The sequence below is a fragment of the Fistularia commersonii genome, chromosome 4 (genome assembly GCF_037954325.1).
Source record: "Fistularia commersonii isolate RoL2024-O1a breed Wild chromosome 4, RoL_Fcom_v1.0, whole genome shotgun sequence".
NCBI classification, from domain to species: domain Eukaryota; kingdom Metazoa; phylum Chordata; class Actinopteri; order Syngnathiformes; family Fistulariidae; genus Fistularia; species Fistularia commersonii.
The window spans coordinates 9,068,861-9,091,218 of NC_141287.1; the positions used below are offsets into that span (position 1 = coordinate 9,068,861).

Genomic DNA, 22,358 nt, shown 5'->3' on the forward strand with positions numbered 1-22,358 from the left:
GCGTTCCATAGCAGCAGCTAATGACCAGAACTACATGAAATGTTAATCTGTGACTAACTGAGGGTCGTGTGGAGAAAAGCTAAACAAACAACCACGGGCTGGAAAAAGGGTTTTAAATGAAAAAGAGTTGCCAAAAACGGAAAAAAAAAAGAGTTAATCCACGAGGTGCCTTGTCATGAGCCGTGAGCACTGTGCCACCTGTTCATAGTTGTGCTCCAGAAGCTTTTCCCCAGCAGCTCACCTCACAGAGGGCATTGTGGATAAGATTCCGGTGCAGCCAATTTGGAGGGAGGCAGCAGAGGAAGGAGATGTCTTGGAGAAAACCTGACTTGAGGCTTAATTTAACATCTAAGAAAACAGTGGTACTGACATAGATTTCGTTTGACAGCCACCACCCACTCACACTCAACTGCTCTCTCTCGTTCCCTCTCACACTTATTTTCACACTCTCTCTCCTCTGTCCCTTGCTGACAGATAGCTACACGCACTTCAAAATGTGATGTAACAGGCCCCTTGAGCTGTAATCCAGGGCGAGCATCCATAAAGAAGACTTGTTAAGATGTTCAAAGGAAACCACAGAAAAAAACAACTCTGGCAGGGAGTATAGCGGGAGCATTAACTAGCCACCAGATCGGCTTAAATCAGGATGTATAAGCGTGAGTATGTTGTGGGGGTTATCATATGGGTCCATTTCCATGCGAGTTGTAGTTGCACTGATATACTGCAGGAATTGTAAATGGGTTATTTGCATATGTTCAGTATTCACTGTAATCGTGTTGATGAGGCTTCACGCCAATTATGCCCAAGATGTGTTGCCTTTGCTGTTGTTTGCCTGTTCAAAAAGAACCAGAATAATCTTTCAGTTGACTGTCCATGTCCTGCATTCAAATAGCAGCGCAGATCTCAAGTTGGGTTTCAAGAGTCACAGGTGATTTCCAGATGTTTCGAAATGGTTTTACAGGCATTCAAAGCCAAGGCCATTCTGGTTGAAGTGTGTTTCTGTCTTGTATAAATCCTGCCCCCTTGATATTCAGTGACTACTTTAAAGAAGAAAAGAAGTCTGATAATCTGAGTACTTTTTCTTCTTTATGCTGATTCTGGGAAATGACTGTTCAAGGAACCGCAGTGACTCTGAAAACCAATTCGTCGATGACCTTTGGTGATATCTTTAACAAACTCTGCATCAACCGAGCAGCGTTGTTGATACCATCTGGAAGAGTTGTCACTGAACCTTGCCTCGGGTGACAAGTGAAGAGGCAATGTTTAATGAAATCTAGCACGGTGATGAATAAAATGAAACCAGCGACACCTTGAAATACTCCATTTACACCGAGCAAGACGGTCATTTCAAGGAGACCAAATAGTGATTTGGGATACTCAAGTGGTATCTATCATCTGACGGGAGCTAACGCGGGACAAAAAGCACCGTGGCTTACATTTGTCTTATTGATGCTTTCGGAAGACTTGGGGTTTTTTGTTGAAACTGCTTGAATGTTGAAAAAATGATGCAATGTTTTTCGTTTTGTTTTTTTTTCTCTCAAACTCAGTCTCACTCAATTAGACATAAATCTTACCAGCAGGACTTGATATACTTGAAACCCTTTGTGAATTTTATACTGAGCTTCATCCTGTGAGGATCTGGAGGTTGACGCCAGCTTCAGCTGTTTTTGGGGTGGCTCGTTTAATGGGCATCTGTTTATTGTCAAATTTCAAAGAATCCTGCTGCACATATCCATAAAATCTTGAGGGATTTCAAACAATTTTCCATGCATTGCTTTCAGCGGGATATCACCAAAACCAATACACCAAATTGAAATAAAAATGAATCCTTTTAAAGAGTAAACACGGTATCAGCCATTACATAATAGGACAAAAACAAACAAACTTGGTACACCATTAAAAAAAATTATTCACACTCATTGGTTTTAGGATAGGACTTCAACCACCTCTCATGGTGACACATTTGTTGTTCCCTCCAAATGTCCAATTAGTATTATTAAAGTCCATAAGCTGGCCTTAATACCCCTTTTATCCCACAGTAGCAGCCTTGTGGAATTAACTGCAATTATGTGAGACAAACTGTAATCATGGAACATCTGCATCCTGAAAAAGGCAGCATGTTAGATAAAAAAAAAAACAGGTATGTTGAATCAATTGCATTCAACAGACGCTCAAACCGAATTAATGCTTCTTTCACTTCTAGGAGTACCATAGTTTTATGTTGTATGGACTAGTTCTAGGAAATGATAATCTAAGAGTAACATTTCTTTGCATCCATACATGCTAAATAATGTGACTGTTGGAAATTTAGCCCAGTCATTGTAAAAGAATAGTTCTCCGGTACTTGTTGCTGATACTGTCTGGACCAAAGAAGTTGCACATGCAAAAACAAGTAAAAATGAAGAAGACAGTAATAACAAGTGCTGAAACTACAAAGTGTCTATGCAGACCCATGGTGTCCTCTAAAAACAACATAGAGGTGAAAGTGAGAAAATTTAGGGCATCTCAAGACCTTTTAATATATGGGAATTACAATAAGGAGAACAACAAGCATACTAGGAGGATAACAATAGCAGTACTGTTCAAAGGCAAATAATGAATAAAGGCTGACCTCATGTAGCTGTAGGCCTTTCACTGGTATGAACAATTGCAATAAGGTCCGCAGTGCCACCTAGTGGTCAGGCAACATTTACATCACAGCAGTTTTGGAAACGCCGATTTAAGGATAATTATATGACAAAGGAGACTGAAATCCCTGCATGTCTGTTGTTGCTTTTATAGACACGCCAATCTAACATCAGACAGTACATTAAAATGTTATATAAATGGAAGCGATTAGTGATATTGTCATTGTCATCATCATCATCATCATCATCATCATCATCATTATCATCATGTCAAGAAAATTGTCTCCTTGTTCATCCACTCAAGTGATAACACAGTCAAAAGAAAAATATAAGAGAGACTGACATTTTTTTCCTCTATAGTAGTGTAGAATTTAATACACTATATGTTATCTCACACACTGCAAGCAATCATTGTTGGAAAACAACCGCTGTTAGACACATCTCAAGAGAAAACAACACATACAGAGGTATAAACCAAGTTAGAGAGATAAGTTTCAGTGATTGTAATAAATGACTAATGCACTTAGGACTTACTATGACTGAACAGCCATGTCATCAGTTCTGATGCTGCCACACATGAGCAGTTTTGAACATTGGTGCTAATGACAACATACATGACTATGTGCTAGACAATGCATTAATAACAAATGAAAAACATGCTTATAACTATCATTAAAATGGCAAGCACACTGTTTGCATTTGACATTAAACCTAAAAAAAATTGGCAAAATGTCATGATCTATGCCATGAGCTATTGAGCCGTTCAATCAGTAGATTCCAGTGTAAGAGTATTTTCACCTTTCATTATCAAGACAGTGATACTGATAAAAACACTTAATTTGCAGACATGACATGATGCGTGTTTGCAATCACCCGTTCATTTGTCAATCAGTGCTCATCATTTGTTTTGTTTTTTTAAACACAGATTATAAAGAAAACAGTCACAACATAATATCACAAAATGAGGTTTGTAAAAATAGTACATACACGTGTGAAGAGAGAGAAAATATATGTAGATATGAAAGAAGAGCAGTGACAAGAATGTAATGGATACAGTACGGTCAAAAGCCTAAATATAGAATATAGAATAAGAGAACTAAAGCCGCACTCCGGTGCTCAATACCCCCCCATAGAATTTGAGTTTTTCAAAAAATAATGAAATGTGGAAAGGGCATCATTTCAGCATCTATTCAAAGAGTTAAACCCTGAATTCAACCTCATAGGTCAAACTACAAACTTGAGGACTTAATTCAGACATGCAAGGCACATTGTTATGTTGAGGAAGCAGAGAGGATTGAACAAAATGAAAACTTTTTGAAACCTTCTCTTTGCTTTGTTTAGTGAAGAGTGGCTTCTGCCTCCACGCTGTCACCCTCATACAGCTGCCCGGCAGCAAAGTGAAGTAGAATTCCAGTGCATAGAAAATTAAATATACCTTTTTTCTCATTGATGACTTGTCATTGAAGCCCAGAAGGACCTGATTTTTTCTCAGATCATGAAAGACTGGGTTTGTTTGTACTTCTTTAGCTGCAGAGCGGAGAGACACAATGAATCATTTCCTTTAATTAGCCAGAGTTGTGTTATCGGCAACTCATCAAAAGCATTTAATAGCAGCACAAACTAATGCAGAGAGAAATAGAAAAGTCTTTGATCACTCACATTGCGGATGGGAGGAGGTGGAGGAGGATTGTAGGTCTTGCTGCTGAAAGACGAAAAGCGAGAGTTCTATTCGAGATCAGCGACACGAATATTCACAGAAGACAAAAGCCAGACAGGAAAGCGAAATGCTCACCTTTTTGTTTTCTTTTCTTCTGGTTTGAGAAACAAAAACAAGGAAGAATCAAATGGTGGTAGATAACGGCCAAATGTAGTCACTACTGTTAATTTCATACTTTAGACATGGAGCATAAAAAGGTCGTTCCTACACTTACACAGGAAAGCATGATATCTTTCATACATTTCTACATGTTCCCTTAAAATATGTGGGTAATTCTTAAAATTATTTTACGACTGAATGCTGCATTTGGACCTAAGGCCTGTGTGTAACTTTCACAGCACACCTCGATATAGAACAGGTTTCTATTCCTGCTAATGTAAATGAGTATAATAAAGAACCAAAATTATGCCATGTTTGTGATCAGGCTAGATACTTCATTGGTTTCTACAGTCAATGTAAAACTTTATAAAAGTTTTTCTGACTTCTATATAAATTGAATAGATTTCCCTAGAATAGATTGTTTGCTTTGCATATTTCATATCTTTGCATATTGTTTGAATATAATAAGTTGACTTGCAACCTCAATTTGGCTAAAAACACTGTTTGAATTTATGGATAAAGTTCTGAAAACAACTCACTATTGCACCATCCACGCCGCTGGCAAGCACACACACAAATGCAGCAGAAGAGGCCAAGCAACAGCAAACCTGCGGCTCCCATGATCAATATTGTCATATCCAAGGGATCTGAGAGCGCAGATAGGAAGTATATTGTCAGTTTTCTGTAAGAAGGGGTGAGCTTTTAAGCAACAAGTTTTTTCCACTTACAGTCAATGACTTTAAGTTGTTGCGCCACACAGCTTTTAGGCGCACCAACACTATTGGAAGACTCGCAGCGATACATCCCCTCATCCAATTTGGAGACACTTTTAAACTTCTGCACCAGACAAGTGGAAAGAAGGTGGAATAGCGTAAAGCAACAGCTGTGTGCCTTCACATATTCTTCTCACAACCATAAGAGATGCAATATGTGTCAGTGCATTTGACTTCCTCATGAGAAATACAGTACATGCCTGTGTTAAGACTCACCAGTGTGCCCTTGTGTGTGTCTATGCTGTACACAGCGTCCGCTGTAGCCGTCAGAGCTTTGTTGTCTTTGTACCAGCGGTAGGTAGCAGGCGGCATGCTGAGCTTGTCTTTACAGAGGAGCTCCAGGCCCGAGCCCACAAACACTGAGCTCGGCACCTCGCAGGACGGGATATGGGGAGGCACTGAAGTGACAGACAGCAAATGCATGTAAAATAGTTGATGATCAATACTTCAAAAATCATTGGTTCAACCTCACCTGCATCGCAAGGTACAGGAATGGTTGTCAATAACCATATGTATTGACAAAGGTGCAAGGCTAATGTTCAATGGATGTTAGCGCATTCATTTTTCACCTTTTCAAAAAAGGAGGATCAGAGGAAAAAAGGCTGTTTCACTGACTTTGAAAAGGAAATAATGATTTTAGCCAAGATGAGAAGAGCACTTAAGTCACTGAGAGAAAAAAAAGAAATTGTGTAAAAAAATAACAGAGAACATTCATATAATAGGTCTTAGCTCTGGTTTAAAAAGAAATGTACTAAAAACACAGGGTGAAGAAATGCTTTGCTGTTGAAAATCGAGTGAGTAATGGATGACCAAAGAAAAAGGCTAACCTCTCTTATCAAAATGTTTTTTGGTTAAAAGTCTCCACTACAACCCGCTCTCTTTTCAGACCACACAGCACGCTCAGCCATCACTATGATAATTAACTCATAACTGGTTCCTTGCAGTAAAAGTAATGTCATGTGTGTTAAATGTTTACCTGATAAATTCTTGCTCAAAATATAATAATGCTAAAGGAGTCTGTAAAATATATATCCTTATCATGAAACTGATATGGAGACTTTGCATTTTGGCAACTTGTCAACATGTCTCACTAATAATGTCACAAAAAGCTCTGTTCCTATTTCCTTATCTTCCACTTGATGCAAAATATGTCAGATTTCCATTATTTGGGGGCCTTGCCTTTTTTCTGGTTTTCATGGAGGGGTAAAAACACAAAATGAACACTCATCTGGATGTAACTGAGGACATAACCATCCTCTGCTAAGCTCTGGGGGAGCGGCGTTGTGCAGAGACTAGTTTCCTGAACATTCCTGGTTTGACTCCCGGCACCTCCTAATGTGTCGGAACGTTGTTGAGCAAAACACTGAACCCTTAGCTGGTGCCGCTAGATGGCGGCCAACTGCTCATGGTTCATCCATGATGGGTCTAATGCGGAGAGGAATGTCCCACAAGGGATTAATGAAGTACAAGAAAATTAAAAAAATAACTGTCTAATCCTGACAAAAATCTCAATATTGTCGGAACAGATGAAAATGATGTCATCTCTGCCGTTTTACGATTTCAGTTAAAATTTTCTCGAGTTGTCCATCGTTAAATCATAAAACCCTCCTAGTTTTGGTATTAATTATTCAGTGCTTCTGAATAATTAAGCACTATCAGTATAAGTATCCTCCAATCGAGAGTATGAAATGAATGACCTTATCCAAGTGATATATGGACAAGGTAAGCTGTAGAGGAATGAGTATTTGTGACAAATGCAGAAAAAGTTCTGCAATAAGGCTGAAAGTGTGAAAAAAGAAAGTTTACTCGTCTTCAACAAATTATCAGGAAAATACACTTGACAGAAAGAGAGTGTGTCCTTACAGAGGCAATGAGCGAGGATACATTGGTACCTGTGAATGCAAAAGAGCCCCCTGTATTTTCTAAAACTAATGAAGTACTCTGGGTGAATCTTAGGACAGCAGAGCATGGTGCTCCACATGCTGCTAGAAAAAAAAAATCAACCGTATGTAGTGAGAGCAAACAACTCTTTACATGTGAAAAAGTGTCAGTACAATATGATACACCACCGGTGACACTTACCCTCAATATATGATGCCTCCGCTTATGGGATCAAGAGCACCGAATAGAGAATAGCCTTGACCTATGATTCTTTTATATTTTGACGAGTTCACAGGACTTTTGACAACGACAGTAAAGCACATCTTCAGGCCAACAAGGTGGCACAGATGGACGGTCATGTGTCAAACAGCCTGAGATTAAGGATGATGGAACAGCAACCATGTCAGCAGTTAGTAGTGCACTGATATGTGAACACCAAGTTGACACGGTAATACAGAGCTTCGCACAGGTATAAGTTGAACAGATGGACAGAATAAATCCCAGAGGGGCAGAAAGTGTATCGCAAAAAGAAAATGAAGTATCTGCAAAGTCGAGGTCTGTCTTAGGGTCGAAGGATTGATTACATCTAGAAAGCTGAGAACAGCTGAAAGAAGCCATCCCAGATGTTCAGATATGTCAATATGCCCGGTAAGCTCGAAACACCATGGAAGTGGTGAAAATCTGTTAGAAGCCTGACACATGCAAACTGGAGCTCTGTATACTCAGGTGAATCCTTCAGTTCCTAGTGGTCAAATACAATTTTTTTTTTGATATTAAGACACAAAGTTCACATCCTGACGAGTTCTAATAGTTTGTTTTTGTTTGTTTCTGACAAGAAAAAATGGGATTTTGCACACAGTTAAATATCTGAGACATACTGCTACCAGTAGCTTATCTAAAAGGTGACATTTTAAAGTTCAAAGTTGCCATGAAATATCTGGCCCGGGAAAACTCGAGCCACCGGGATAAGATCTCCCACTTTGTGCTGCGCTAGAACTCTGCTCATAACAGCACAGCTGGAGCGTCACCACCTGTCTTGCTCCTAAAGACAGCTGGTGACAAAACAGATAAGGCTTCAAGAAAACAATCATCCAGGACACAAGTGACGGAAGTATTGGCAGGGGGAATAACTGCAACTGCAAATTGCAACTGTAATTTTTCTGGAAAAAAAATGAATTGACTTTAAGGATTAAAGCGGTAAAGCTGGACCTGTATCATAAAAGGTGCAAGATGAAGCAAGAAGCAAGTGCTGTGGTGCTATGCTGCCATAGAGACCACCTGAAACCTTTCTATGTTTCCAAACAAGTGCCTGAGGAAGAGACAAATCCTTAGAAATCCTTTCCCATAATAGAATGGGAAACATAACTGATTTGTATTTTCTGTACTTCAAAATTAATCTATCATTCATTTCAGAGAAGCCTTTCCATCTTTTTTCTGCAGTGACTTCACTTCTTCACTGAGCCCTAACCGTGATAATAATCATGCAAATCACCTAAAAAAAAAGAAAGCAAAAAAGAAATTAATTCTGTTGTGACACATACCAAAGAGTGTGTGATACACATTTTCATCAACACATACCAAGCACATTCAGTGTCACGGTGGCCTCGCCAAAGTTTATGTGATCCTTGCTGGCAGTCACCTCACAGCGATACTCCCCCGAATCCTTCTGGGTAACTGAGTGTAAGGTCAGCGTCGCTCCTTCTATCTCGGCACGTCCTGCGTAAGCTCCTACAGAGGAGGAGGAGGACGAGGGCAGCTTAACCAAAAAGGAATTAAATCAAAGTTTATAAAAAAGAATGATCAAATTTTCTGTTATAGTTCTGAGAATTCAGATAATAAATCATCACTCACCGGTAAATTTTCGATCAAAGTACACAAATGTCACACTTTTTTCTTTCTTCTTCCACTCAATTCGGGGGTTCGGCTCCTTTTCCGTACCAAACTCACAGACAAGGACAGCATCTGACCAAGCAGTAAGGCACATTAAAAAAAACATTATCAAAAAATGGACTCACTCAGTAGAGTAGAATAATACATCAGTGCTGTCATAACTCTCCATCATGAAGACTATAATGTTCCACTTTTAAGGAATCTGCTTGATACAACTATAAACTCACTTTTTTCCCAAATGTATGTGTTTTTCACCCGAAGGTCTTCCTGCGGGACACTTTCATTTTAACAGTATTTAACAGTATTTCTTCTCTTTTTGCAGATCAAGTAGGAATCCTTTCAACAATGCCCAGGTCAATTGGGATATCATTAAAGAATCTGTCCAGAGGGACATGTATTATATCCTCCCAAATGACTTCAAGCTACATCCTTTTCGTAAAATGAGATTTCTTATTATTATTTATTAATATTAGTAGTAGTAGCAGCAGTTGTAATAATGTAGGGGTTTTAATAGATTCAGATGGTGTTTCTTTTTCCCATCCATTCATCCATCCATCTTCTACCACTTATCCTGCAGTCAGGGTCGCGGGGGATGCTGGAGCCTATCCCAGCTGTCACTGGGAGAGACGCAGGGTACGCCCTGGACTCATCACCAGTCAATAGCGGGGCCACATACAAAGAGAAACAACATTCGCTCACTCGGTCATTCGGGGCAATTTTCCCAATGTTTTTCCAATTAGCCCGCCGCATGTTTTTGGACTGTGGGAAGAAGCCTTGGAACCCAGAGGAAACACGGTGAGAACATACAAACTCCACACAGGAAGGTCACCCTGTCAGAATCGGACCAGGGTCTGATTTACAGCTGGTTAAATGAGACTTTAATGCCTAATTAAGTATGGTATTTCACAAAAGCCTGTACAAATTAAAGAATTAGACATTAAAACAATTTAAATGGTTAACACAATTTCATAAGAGAAAGCGATTTCCTGCAAGGGTATTCCAAAGAATAATGAGCTGCAAAATGAGAGGGTAGAGAATGCATGCAGCTCCTACCTGTGTGCTCGTGTACTTCTACCTTGGGTTTGCTACTGCTCACTGTCAGCGACAGACATACAGGACCTGCAGGAGAGACCAGTAATTGGCTGTTACATCTGAAACTCTCTGTAAGTTCATCCTGATTTTGACAAAAACAGCCTTTCTGTTGTTCTTTACTGTATTGATTATGTGAAACTTTTCTGTAAATAGGAAAAGAAAAAAGCTTGGGACATTTAAATGAAGAACGCGGGGAGGCTTTAGTGACCACGTGGCAATAAAAAAAGCACAACAGATAATTAAATAGAAAGAATTCAGCAACCTTAACACAAAAAAAAAAAAAAATCACAGATTTAAAAGAAAACATGGACAGTCCTAGCAGAAAACATATACACATACACACATGCGTCTACAAAGTGTGCAGCTACATGCTGGTGGTACCAGGGACCATGCTACTGAGGAATGCAGGTGATTGATGGTTTTCAGATGAGCTGCTTTATCCTGGCGTGAAAGCCTCCCTCAGTGACTTCATTCAACAGATTCACACTATCAGCAGGCAAAGGCACATACGCAAGCAGAGATATGGTGTAGACGTAAGCTTAGGGTATGGTTTTTGGTAAATAATTATTATGAAGTTATATTTACAATATTCAACACTATAATAAAATGTTTTCAAACGTTCAAGTTGACCAAAGTGCTGTAGAATCAGTATTTTACATGTTATAAACAGCACAAACAGCGCTTAAGAAAAACATTTTGCAGACAGAAAAGACATTTTGCTGACAGAAAACATTAGAATACATTTCTCATACTGCATTGAAAAATATTTGTTAATGCATTAAAATTCAGAATTGCAGAGGAGAGTGAGTGATGGCCGGCTTAACATCCAGACGTACAGAGGTAGCCCATTACAGAGTTTGAGGGCTGAAAAGTGTTTCAAATTAGAAAAAGTAAGTGGCCAACACCTTTTGCAGACTGACATGAATGGGGGCTTGTGCTGGGACGTGAAAGATCAGAGAAGTTGGCTGGAGCACATTTAGTGATTTATAGGCCAACTTTGAAATCCTTAAAAAAGCCCAAATACACAGCGGGCCTTGGAGGGTGGGGGCAGGGAAGGAAGAACCAGCATAATTACCAGAATAATAACATGTTCCCATATCAAAGTGGAGCTGCAGTATATAATAACTGAAAAACATGGTGCATAAGAGCAAGTGGATGAACCAAACATACCTGAAGATGTAAATTTGTGTGCAGCACGCAATGTTATACAAGACACCAATGATTAATAAATTCAAATGCGTGTGAGCAATGGTTTGGAGAGAAAGTCCCAAGTGTGCCCTGAAGGTCTGACTGTGAAACCTCTTGGGGCCACCAAGGAAGGAGGCAGTTAAAAAACAAGAGTGCAGCTGACAATTGAAAACAGAAGTTTTTGAAAATTAAGAGACATCAGGAAGCTTATTTATTCCCTCTAATTCCTTTAGCTGTAGTTTCTATGATGCAGCTAGGGCACCAAGCAACAGGTCCTACATATGGCAACCCGACACTGCTAGTAGACACAGCGGATGTTGATGCAGCCAAAAGAGCTTCCATACATTGATTTTTAACTTTTATTCTTCTCCACCTGAAGACAGCCACATCATGGTGGCACTGAAATTAGGCAGTGAAGAAAGAAACCTCATAACATTTTACACTCCATGCTTCGCTGAGTTCCTGGCTGGCATCCTACCAGGGCTTGAACAAATGTGTCAGGTGAAAAGAGTCCAGGGACTGGAAATACCATGATGTAGACATTGATATAGAAACAGTAAATAACAGAGATCAAGACTTTCAGGATTACACTGATAGACTAAAAGGAGAAGCCAGATGTTGACATTTCCAGAAATACAATAAAAGCACAAAAGTTCCTTTTCAACAATACCATAATTTTTGATAATTTTGTATTCTTTGAGCAGTACAAACTGATACCAAAAGAGAACAACTGGAATGAGGGGATTATGTGGTATTTTGTTACTGTGCTTTAGTGTGTTCTATCTCTTTACGTCCCCTGATAGGTTCAAGCTCTGCGCAAACAACAACCTTAACCTTCAAGCAGCTGCATCCTGAGACTGAAACACAACGACAGCATAAATTCCAGGTGTGATTCTGTTGTAAGGATGTGTTCTGCATTTGGGGTCAAAAAATGCAATAGACGAAACAAGATCCTTGTTATTAGGGCAAAAGTTGACATATAGTTAGGGCTGTGTATTGGAGGGGAGAGTCATTCTGCTGGAGACACTAAATTTTAAAAAAAAAGGCGGTTGTAGGGAACAGGAGGACTCTGTCACACTGTCAAAAAGCAATGTGGGGGTTGAGATCTGGTTTAGGGACACTTTAAGAGATTTGACAAGCAAGGAACTGCTGTCCTCACATGGCGTGTGTTGGCTGTGTGTGTCTGTGTGTGTGGGGGGGGGCAGATGCATAGAAAACATGTGTTTTCATACAGACAAAGCTTCTCTGTATGACAGTAACCTTACCCATCTCAGCTGGCACAACAAACACGCACACAAACTAGTGAGGAGCTGCGCTGGTTGGCGCCTTTGCCTTCAGGACAGCTCTTTTCAACAGCTCATAAAAAAAAAGGAAAATCATTCCTACTTTCATTTTGTGTTTTTGCCATGAAGTGAAGTTAGGTGATCAATGGAATGGAGTCAAAGAGGATATTTGGCTCACAGGGGAACTTCCACACCTTTGGTTCTGAGCAACTGTAGCTACTAAGCCACTAAACACTGTAGATCTGACTAGAAATGGGAATTCAGTTGCAAGATTTCAAGAACTTTTTTGCAGAGCTTTGAAAATACGATATTTTAGTCCTAGTATTCCCAAACACTTTTGGTCTTCTCAATGTATTCCTTTGTATTAGATATTTGAAGCATTTGGGGGTTCGTATTTTTGAAGCCATAATCTTGTGACCTCCAGCAATTAATTTGCATTTTTTTTCTTCAGGAGTAATTAAAGAAACACACACAATGACACTGCAATGTCTGTCATTTAGCATCTTCTATGAAACCCCAACTGGTACTTCAAATGGTTTCACATAAAGATTGCAAAATTTTAATCTCGGCTGAATAATCTGCGGGGTCGGACAGGGGCTATCTCCCAAATGAAGCGATGGCATCTCAACCCTCTCCCCGGGGTCATGTGATGCATCCCATCAGATCATGCATCTCAGGTTCAAAAGGCATCAGAGCAACTCCAGTGTAAACATGACGTACAGACCACTTCCTGCACAATCTCAGTTCCTTGGTCCCCGAATGCATCACACACACGCACACACGCACACACACAAACACTTTTATCACTTCAAGTTGACTCGGTAATGTCGCAGTAATTTGCGATCAACAACACACACGTTAATCTAATAAGCAATTGATTGTGAAAAAGACCAACTCAGTGGAACTGTGTGCATCAGGCCTCTTAACTAATCCATCAAAACAAATAACAAAGTGGTGATGCAATTAATGAAGCATTCATTTTCAAAGTCGGACATTTCCCATGGTTGGATTTCCATTTACAGTACTTCGATATTTGATGCTTCTCACATTTTAATTAAACTCAAATAGACCAGAATGATCCTAAACATGAAAAGAAAAATGAAAAATAACTTTCCAAAATCACACGTTCAGTACCTCTTTTATTGCGGCTTAAGAGAGATACGACTTAATCTTTGCAAATGGAAAAATCTTTGATTTTATGTTTTAACTGTCTCACAGGGTCTCTTTCCAGTCACTCATCTCTTCAGACCGGTAGTTTGTGAACTCACCATGCACCAGGAAGAAGAAGAGGAGAGGAAGCGTCAACATCTTCACAGTGCGTTCAGTCAAGCCGCAGTCTTTGGCCTAGATGAAGGTTGTTGTCAAGTGAAAACTCTTTGCAGCTTTTCACCGTGGCCTTGACAGATCCGGGGAGGTGGGGGCATGCATGGCCAATCTCCTTCAGGCAGGGAGAACAAATGGGAAATATGAGAGCGTCTTTTACATTTTCACTTCTCTGATCTGCCTTCTTTGCACAGATAACCTCTCTTATCATGCCTGTGGCCTATCTTTAAAAATAACTCACATTGCTATTACACTTTGATGCATTTTCATACATCATGGTGTTACTTGTATTTATTTCTGCAGTTTGATTCAAGTTTTCAGGTTGGGAAGAATTCATAGTTTATTTGAGCTCTTTCCATCTGCCTTTTTTTTGTCCTCTGGTGCCCTGGTCACCAAGTACTTAATAAAAATCAAAGTTACAGTGAAGTTCTTGTTTAGACATTTGTACATTTCTAATTGAAATGTGCTTTTCCACATAATTGGAAAAGCAGTTAAACAGATTCTTCGTTGCAGCTTTGCATCAAGGTGTCCCAGGCATGAACAACCAATAAAGTCCATCCACTTTGTTTTATTGATAACAATACAAAAAAATCATTAACAACATGAAATAAGTATCCCAAAGTTCACAAGAACTTAAGAAACTGTTTTCATGGAATACTATCTCCAAGAATAATCATTGTTATTGTTTAATTCCAAAGATATAATCCATGTCCTGACTGTAGCAGCACATTAAATTTTACCTTTTATGGCAAAGACTTCATAAAGTATGACTGCATCTTGTGAAGTTTATCTACAGTAAAGTTCAAAACTTGCAACACTACATAAGCATTAATCAACCATGAATAAACATGTATAATGATATTCATACAGCAAATACCGATGTCCATATATTCCAGTACACTTCTAATAAGTCCATTAGTTTATGTCATTAACATGAATGTGACCTCATAAACAATTCAATTTTGTGAAAATGTATAATCTTATCAACATTGAAACGAACATAAATCCACATCACAGCATTGAACAGTATTGCTCATTATATCCTTTAAGTATGAAGGAATACAGTAGACATTAGACAATGGACTAATCTAAGTAAACCATTTCAAATTATTAGCACGGTCAGCAGTTTGGTCTAATCAGCGATGTGGTGTAAGTGGAGGTGCAGAGATGGAGCAGCTGCCAGCTGAGCTACTGTGTCCTTGGATATTAGGTTTCTCACAAGCAGAGCTCACACAACCGTGTATTGTTGCTTATTCTGGTAAGGTGGCGCACATGCTTACATTTGTGACCATATGCACACACAAAGACACACAGAGAGGTCATACAGGCGGACACGTGTGTATTCAAACACACACGCGGCGAATACAAACTCCCCAAATCTTTGCACCTGTCTAGAAAACAACAATCCCAGCTGCTCTGCTGTGAGTAGGACACACTGATGTCATGTGACACACATGTATAAAATCACAAAAGGGTGGCCACTTCATTCAAACCCGGTTTATACTTTCGGTATAATGAATGCTTTATATTATTGTGAGTGAAGGAGAGATACTTGAGTGAATGTTGATCATAGAAACAGGAATAAAGGGGGAAACCTGAGTCTAGGAGTTGAGAAATACAATGAAATCTAGAGCAACAAGGTTCATTGATCACATGATTTCATAAATATGATTAGTTTAATTCTATATAAATATAAATAGACAGCAATGGTTGCATGGAAAATTTAAACAGTTGATTTTAAAGTGAAAAAATAATGATTGTTTTTTTTTTAATGTCAGCGAGTTTGAATCAAAAAAAGTTTTTGTTACAGACTATCCGAGTTACCAAGGGGACCACACAGGAGATTCTCTCAGACCATCGTGGTGTGTAATTAGATGAATAATTATATTTTATTAGTCCCAGAAGTCTTTCCCTGCGTCTTAAATTAGTGCTGTAAAGTAGACCAGAGCCCTCTGCTGGGAGATCGGTTTCCCATACAGGGTCATGTGGAGTTCAGGCGAGGCTCCCAAGAGCAACAATTGGCCCCTGAGCTGATGGACTGATAAGTATAACACCTCAAGTAAACAACAAATTTAAGAACGCCCAGAGGTTAATACAGAACCAAAGGCAGTGGTGGAGCAGGAGGGTGTGGTGAAAGTAGAAGTTAAAGTGAAGCAGTACGGAAGGCATTGCCAGGCTTTAACGCTGCATTAGAGAGCCATCAAGACATACCCAGAACCAGATATTTAGTCCAAACCGGGGCTGAAAATGAAGACAGATTGTTGGAGCCAGAGTTAGATGTCAACAAAGACTCAAAACAACATGATTTATTAGCGGTGGAAGCAAATGGCATGTTTCACAATGAGCAGAAGGCCCATCACAGACAGCAGGACATTTGACTGAAGATGAAAATAACTCAAATTTTAGAGATCCATTTGTGCAACTGGGGCCAAAGGAAGATAATCTTGGGAGAGAAGATCCTTCTAACTTTAGCTGTTAGAAGTCAAAATCGCTGGGGTTTCTGATGTTTTTGCTGCAGGAGAAAGAAATTATGTGAAGGCAGGAAATTATGTATAATCCTCTTGGTTGCACTTGCCGGAAACCGACAGTTGTTTCTCTCAGCTCTCTGCCATGTTTTAGCAGTATTTGACACTAGTTTTAACTGAAATGTGTTACATTTAATGTGGCCAGCACGTGGACAAAGTGCCTAACGCTTCCGCCTCACAGCAAATAGTCCCCGGTTCAATTCCAACAAGGGGCCTTTTTTGTTTGGAGTTTGCATATTCTTCCCGTGTCTGCATGGGTTTCCTCCGGTTTCCCCCCACAGTCTGAAAACGTGCGGTAGGTTAATTGGAGACCCTAAAGTGCGCAGACAAGAACAAGAGAGAGAGGTTATTTTGTCTCTATATGTGGCCCTGTAATCGACTGGCAACAATACCAAGATGAACTCGCCACTCGGCCAATGTTGGGTGTGAAAGGCCGAACCTCCAACACCCCAGTCTGCAGGACATGCAACATAGAAAATGAATAAAGAGGTAAATAAATGGTTTTAATCAATTAAAATGTGAACAGTACCTATTCATTCATTAATGTTGTACTGCATTGCATAAGAATAGTCATAATCTTAACATTTTTAAACAGTTAGTAAAAACATCACTGATTACACCCTAAAATCCTAAAAATGATTTTAAAAAAATGATGTTCTAAAACTAAACTTGATTGACTACAATGATTGATTAAAAACAGCCTAATTAATTATCTTTTGGAGGACCAAATACAAAATCACTAAAGACATTCTTACTATTAGTGGGAAACATCAAAAGTTGTACACATTCTTGTAGTTACTGTTACTTGTAGTTACTGACTCACCTGTCTTTAAATACAAAATGTAGAAAATTCCCACGGACATAGAGGGAATATAAACTTGCTAAAGCCTAATCATCCCCTTTTTTTTAGATAGAATAAATCTCACAGTTTTTGAAATACCTCTTTTCTTTCGAAATATTTCATTTGAGGGGAGAAAGATGTGATGCAAGCTTTTTTCCACAGGGTGGGGATATAGCCCCGGTGAGGTACAAAAGGGTAAGACTATAGTGGATTTAAGGCCCAAACAGGGCAAGAGTTTCCTCTATCTTTGTCAAATAGTTAGTCAAGTTTAGAGTTAATGAAGACGTAATGGTGTGATTTATCACAGGTCAACTGCCAGATCTTTCCCTGTTACTCTCTATTTCAGCAAATCCAAAAAGGATTCTGTGGATACTTAAAAACTATGATCAACTTGATTTGAATAGCACATTTTCACATTTCACATTCACATTTTCACAACCTGTGGCATTCACCCCCATATCAGCCAAATGCCTGAAGAAGCTGGTCATCAAGATCATCAAGGCAACAATATCACGGACACTGGACGCAGAGCAATTTGCATACAGGGAGAACAAGTTAACAGAGGACGCTATATGTATCATGCGCTACAATCTTCTTCAGCACCTAGAGCAGAAAAACACATGTGATCAGCTGCTCTTCGTTTCATTTCAGTTAGCTTTCAATACAATCAGGCCGAACATTCTTTGATCCAAACTACACCACTTTGGATTGAACACCACTATACGCATTTAGATTATGGATTTCCAAACAAACCGCTCATATCATGTGAGATGTGGCAGGCACATTTCGTCCACCCATACCATCAACACCGGGGCCCCCCAAGCATGTGTGCTCAGCCCATTTCTATATAGGACTGTCTCAGAAAATTAGAATATTGTGATAAAGTTCTTAATACACATATCACTGCTGCATCACCCTCTCCAACGGCCTCATCATCAAATTTGTGGACATTTGTGTAACAATGATGAGTCCGCCTACAGAAGTGAGGAGCAACATCTGGTGACATGAGGTGAGAACCACAACTTGGTCCTTGACATCAGGAATACCAAGGAGATGATTGTAGGCTTCAGCAGGTCAGGTCAATCCCTCCCTACTCCACTCTACACTGGAAGTGAGGTATTAGGGAGGGCTTCAAAATTCAGCTTCTTGGGGGTGACAATGATAGAAGACCTGACCTGGAATGCCAACATCACCTCAGCTGTGGGAAAGGCCCAACAATGCGGCTTCTACCTAAGGGATTGTTGAGGCGACCAATTCATTAATTTCAATATAAAAGCTGGGGATTCCTTGATACATGAAAGAAAAATACTTAAGCAACAGAAATATATTGAATTAAAAATGTATGGGGAATGAAAAGAAACAGAAACTCAGAAAAATATCACAAAAAGATCTGATAAAAGTATATCACAAGGAAGGATTTCAAAGGGCTGAATAATTTTCCATGGATTGATCGCTCTAAATACCCTCTAGATCTCAGCAGAGACCCTGGAGCAGACAGAAGAAGATTTCCTAAGGGGTCTCTGTCCTCATCCGGTGCTGATAAGTCGGGGAAACACCTGGGAGAAACCTTAAAGGTCCCTGATCAATCATCAAACATACTGAAAGCCGCTGTCAGGATGCTGAAACTGGAGTGATGTGTTTGTGTCTCTTTATTTGGATAAAAGTTGCACCCTGGTGGACTTACACAGTTTGGGTGGTGTGTGTGTATGTAACCAGTGTGTTTGGATCATGCTGTTACTAGGTTGTTACCTTGTCATGCTTTGAATGGCTTCCAGATGAATGCACCTCATTAATCTGCCACAATCTGTCAAACTGACGGCCAGATGAGTTTGGATGGATTCTCCCAGGGCTTTGCTGATTGGCTGTCTTCGGAGCCCAGTAACATCTCATGTCGACTGAGTGGAAATGTTTGTAAATATTAAAACGTATGAATATTGCACCACTGGCTTTTAACTGCGTCACATTTGATTCTCAGGAAGTGAGAAGTTCAACAACATCACATGCAGGGAGCCTCAAACATTCATGTCCTTCTATTATTACTGACCCAACTGAATTCCAATCTGCTTTCATGTTTGAGAAATGACATTGTAAATTATCTCTGGCTGTCTGCTTTTTTTAAAGCAGCAAAGCTGCCTTGCTTCGCAATTATTTTTTTTTACTTACTTTGAAAACATTAGCATACTATCATGCCAACAACAGATATAACCTGTCTATACATGTATATCTACACGTATATTCTAATATAAAGTTTAAAATGATCATGCGAAAACAAAAAAAGTTGATTCATCATTTTAACCACAAAGCCATTAGTTGTTAAGGGCATACATAAGATTGGGTAATTTTACTGAATATACCTTTTTTTGCAGACTCCGGCATTTGGGGTATATTTAAGGTAGAAGGTAAACATGCCTGAACAGTGCACTTTGAGTCATTCTATTCTAAACATCTCATGTTTACCTATAAGCCAGTAAATATAAAATAAGTGCTACAGATTTTAATGGGAGGACCCACACAGACACAGGACTCCGCATCAAGACAGACTGGGTTTGAAACAGAAAGTTTAGAGGGAGCAGGCAGTCCAAGTAGGGGGAACGCAGGGCAGGAGCAGGCAACCAGGCGAAGGCCGCTAGCGTACATCGACAAAGGAGATTCCCAGCCGGCCAGCCTGAAGGCGCTACTGACACAGACTAGGGGAGGCTGGTTGGGTGGCCATGCAAGAGTCGCTTTACACCAATGAGGGAGGGAAACCCGGACTGGTCACCGGTGGCCAGGGAAGAGGCGCACAGCGACGAGGGAGGAACGCTGGGCAGGAACAGGAGGCCGCGGGCAGGTGGCTTGGAGCTGACATACACCAACAAGGGAGGGGGCGGACGGACGAGATGCAAGGGTTTACACCGCCAAGGGGAAGGAGCAAATGGGGAAGACCGAGGGAAATTAGCGAATGACACTTGGTGGTTTTGATCAATCCTGTTTACAGATATAAAACTCATTCTAATGCGGTCTCTTGGAACAGTGAAGCGTTAAATTACTGAGTGAAAATGTGATGCCCATGCACGATGACGCCTGGTCTTAGCAGGTTAAATGTGTTACAACCAACTGACCACCTGCTGAAATCTAATATGATGGGTGTTTAGGAGACAACAACCATCAGATTGTGCAAAAGAGCCGACCCCCCCATCCGGGCCCACCCTCGGGCTCACCTTCCCAAGCATGGAAGCCCTGAGGTTTATTTTGCAGGATGAGGAAGCAGACAAATAAAAACTGCCATCCACCAACAAGAGCTTTTATCAACTCTCACATTTTAACACAGTCCTATAGGCTCATGAGTCTGACTGTGTATTTTATGAAAAGGCAAACCCTCTTACATTCCAGTTTTTATCAACCTTTTAAAATCACAGAAGTTTATCACATATTAAGTATTCACATACATGCACTGCACATACAGCTCATGTAGAGCCTGCTTGGTCTCACATGTTACTGTCACTGTGACCGATTTTTCACTGCACAACCTTTTCCTGACCCTTAGACACTGAGGTGTGGATTTGCAATTCTAAGGTAATGACTTGTATCCCTCTACATTACTGCTGACTCCTCCACTCATGCATCCACTGCCATATCTATCTCATATTATAAATGTTTAACTTTCAGAAATACAATCTTTGAGGTGTGTGAGCCCCATAGGCCCTCCATTGTTCCCTTGCTTGGAAAAATGAATTTTGCTGGATTTAAGAGATCACTGCTAGCATGTGCTTCTAAAGTACTTGGAAGATAGATCCAATGGCTGTGGGGCTCATTCATATTTTTAGATTCAATACATAATCAAATCTTGTCGGTGAGCAGGTATCTCTTTCCAAAACGGATGCTCTGCCAAATCAATCACACGAGTAACTAATATAATAAATGCGATGAATTGTAGCACTGTATCATTCATCATTCAGGATTGAGAATTGAAATAGAGCAGACCAGATTCCTTGAGAGGAGAATATGCGAGATGGAAATCCCCTAATACCTGCGCTACTTATTAGAGATGCTGTTTAAATGGCAATGACTCAGAGGTGCTGTTTGCCATCTGTCAGTTCAAGTCATTTTCTTGCTTCATACTGCAAAGTGTGTGTGTGTGTGTGTGTGTGTGTGTGTGTGTGTATGTGTGTGTGTGTGTGTGTGTGTGTGTGTGTGTGTGTGTGTGTGTGTAAGCCCTACACTGCCTGACAGGCTTACAAAACCCTTGGTTCAGCCAATGGCTCTGTTTCTGTGGTGAGTCGCAAACTTTGCACTTCAGCCAATGGACAAAAACAGATTGTAAACAATGGACCAAAGCTTTTTATAGAGCAAATGCATACCAGCCCTAATCTGTGTGAATCATTATGCTTTTCATGTTGGGGTGCAGGGCTCCACTGCAGTTCTATACACAAGCAATACTACATCAAAATTATTATCAGCAATCTAGTGAAAATGAAAGCAGCAGGTATATGGCTCACAGGGGAATTTTTATATTGTTCTGTGAAACACAACAAATAAATTTCACCCATTTGTAAAAAAAAAAAAGGTCATCCAAAGAAATCTTTGAAGGGTGATACATGTATGATTTTGGTTGGTTTTTAGCAGAAATCTGATATGTAACTACCAAGTCATATTTGGTTCAATCATGCTTCTTTTTATCTTTGTTGTTTAAGTCCATAAATGCCCAACGTTAATTACGCAATGTTTTAATAAACATATATCTTAATTCATTGCTTGAGGCATTACCAGTGCATATCATGGTCTAATTTAGGAGACATCCACAATGTAGGGCAGAAAGGAAAATGGGAACTTTTGAATGCAACAGCAAAGATTACAAATATAATGTTCTGATTAAAATGGCCAAAACTAATTCCTAAAATTAATACCCCCTCCAGCCTACCCTCAAATTTGTTTTTTTACAGCCCTCTGATATTTGAAAGCTTTTACTTGTGCTTGTTTAATAGTGTGTTTTGTCAACATTTTGTGTTGGGTTTTTTTTGCAACTGAATTTGACCTGGTTTTATTTCTCTTAATTGCTGTGAATATTTCTTTTCTTGGGAAGGTGATAGGCTTGATTGTTAAATAAAGGCAACAATTATGATAGAAAAAAAGGCAACAG

At 39.8% G+C, this 22,358-nt stretch overlaps 1 protein-coding gene across 2 annotated transcripts; it reads right to left on the reverse strand.

Annotated features, from left to right (window-relative positions):
* Positions 1-2,531: 2,531 nt before the first annotated feature.
* Positions 2,532-13,927, reverse strand: jam2b (junctional adhesion molecule 2b). 2 transcript variants are annotated; one of them, XM_086144553.1, is made up of 10 exons: positions 13,819-13,927; positions 10,041-10,106; positions 8,949-9,059; positions 8,676-8,825; positions 5,433-5,614; positions 5,172-5,280; positions 4,983-5,090; positions 4,420-4,438; positions 4,287-4,326; positions 2,532-4,154 (listed from the first exon to the last, which is right to left on the reverse strand). In XM_086144553.1, exons 1-10 carry the CDS (start codon positions 13,856-13,858, stop codon positions 4,116-4,118), a joined length of 864 nt encoding a protein of 287 aa, XP_086000679.1. In that variant the 5' UTR covers positions 13,859-13,927; the 3' UTR covers positions 2,532-4,115. The 2 variants fall into 2 exon arrangements, with proteins under 2 accessions (XP_086000679.1, XP_086000678.1); XM_086144552.1 differs by having other exon boundaries at positions 4,287-4,329.
* Positions 13,928-22,358: the final 8,431 nt, after the last annotated feature.

Coding starts and splice junctions, on each gene's coding strand:
- jam2b (XM_086144552.1), bottom strand. CDS start 13,858: ATGTTGACGCTTCCTCTCCTCTTCTTCTTCCTGGTGCATG. Junction 5,091..5,171: donor ACAACTTAAAGTCATTGACT/GTAAGTGGAAAA, acceptor CTGCGCTCTCAG/ATCCCTTGGATATGACAATA. Junction 4,155..4,286: donor CACCTCCTCCCATCCGCAAT/GTGAGTGATCAA, acceptor TCCGCTCTGCAG/CTAAAGAAGTACAAACAAAC.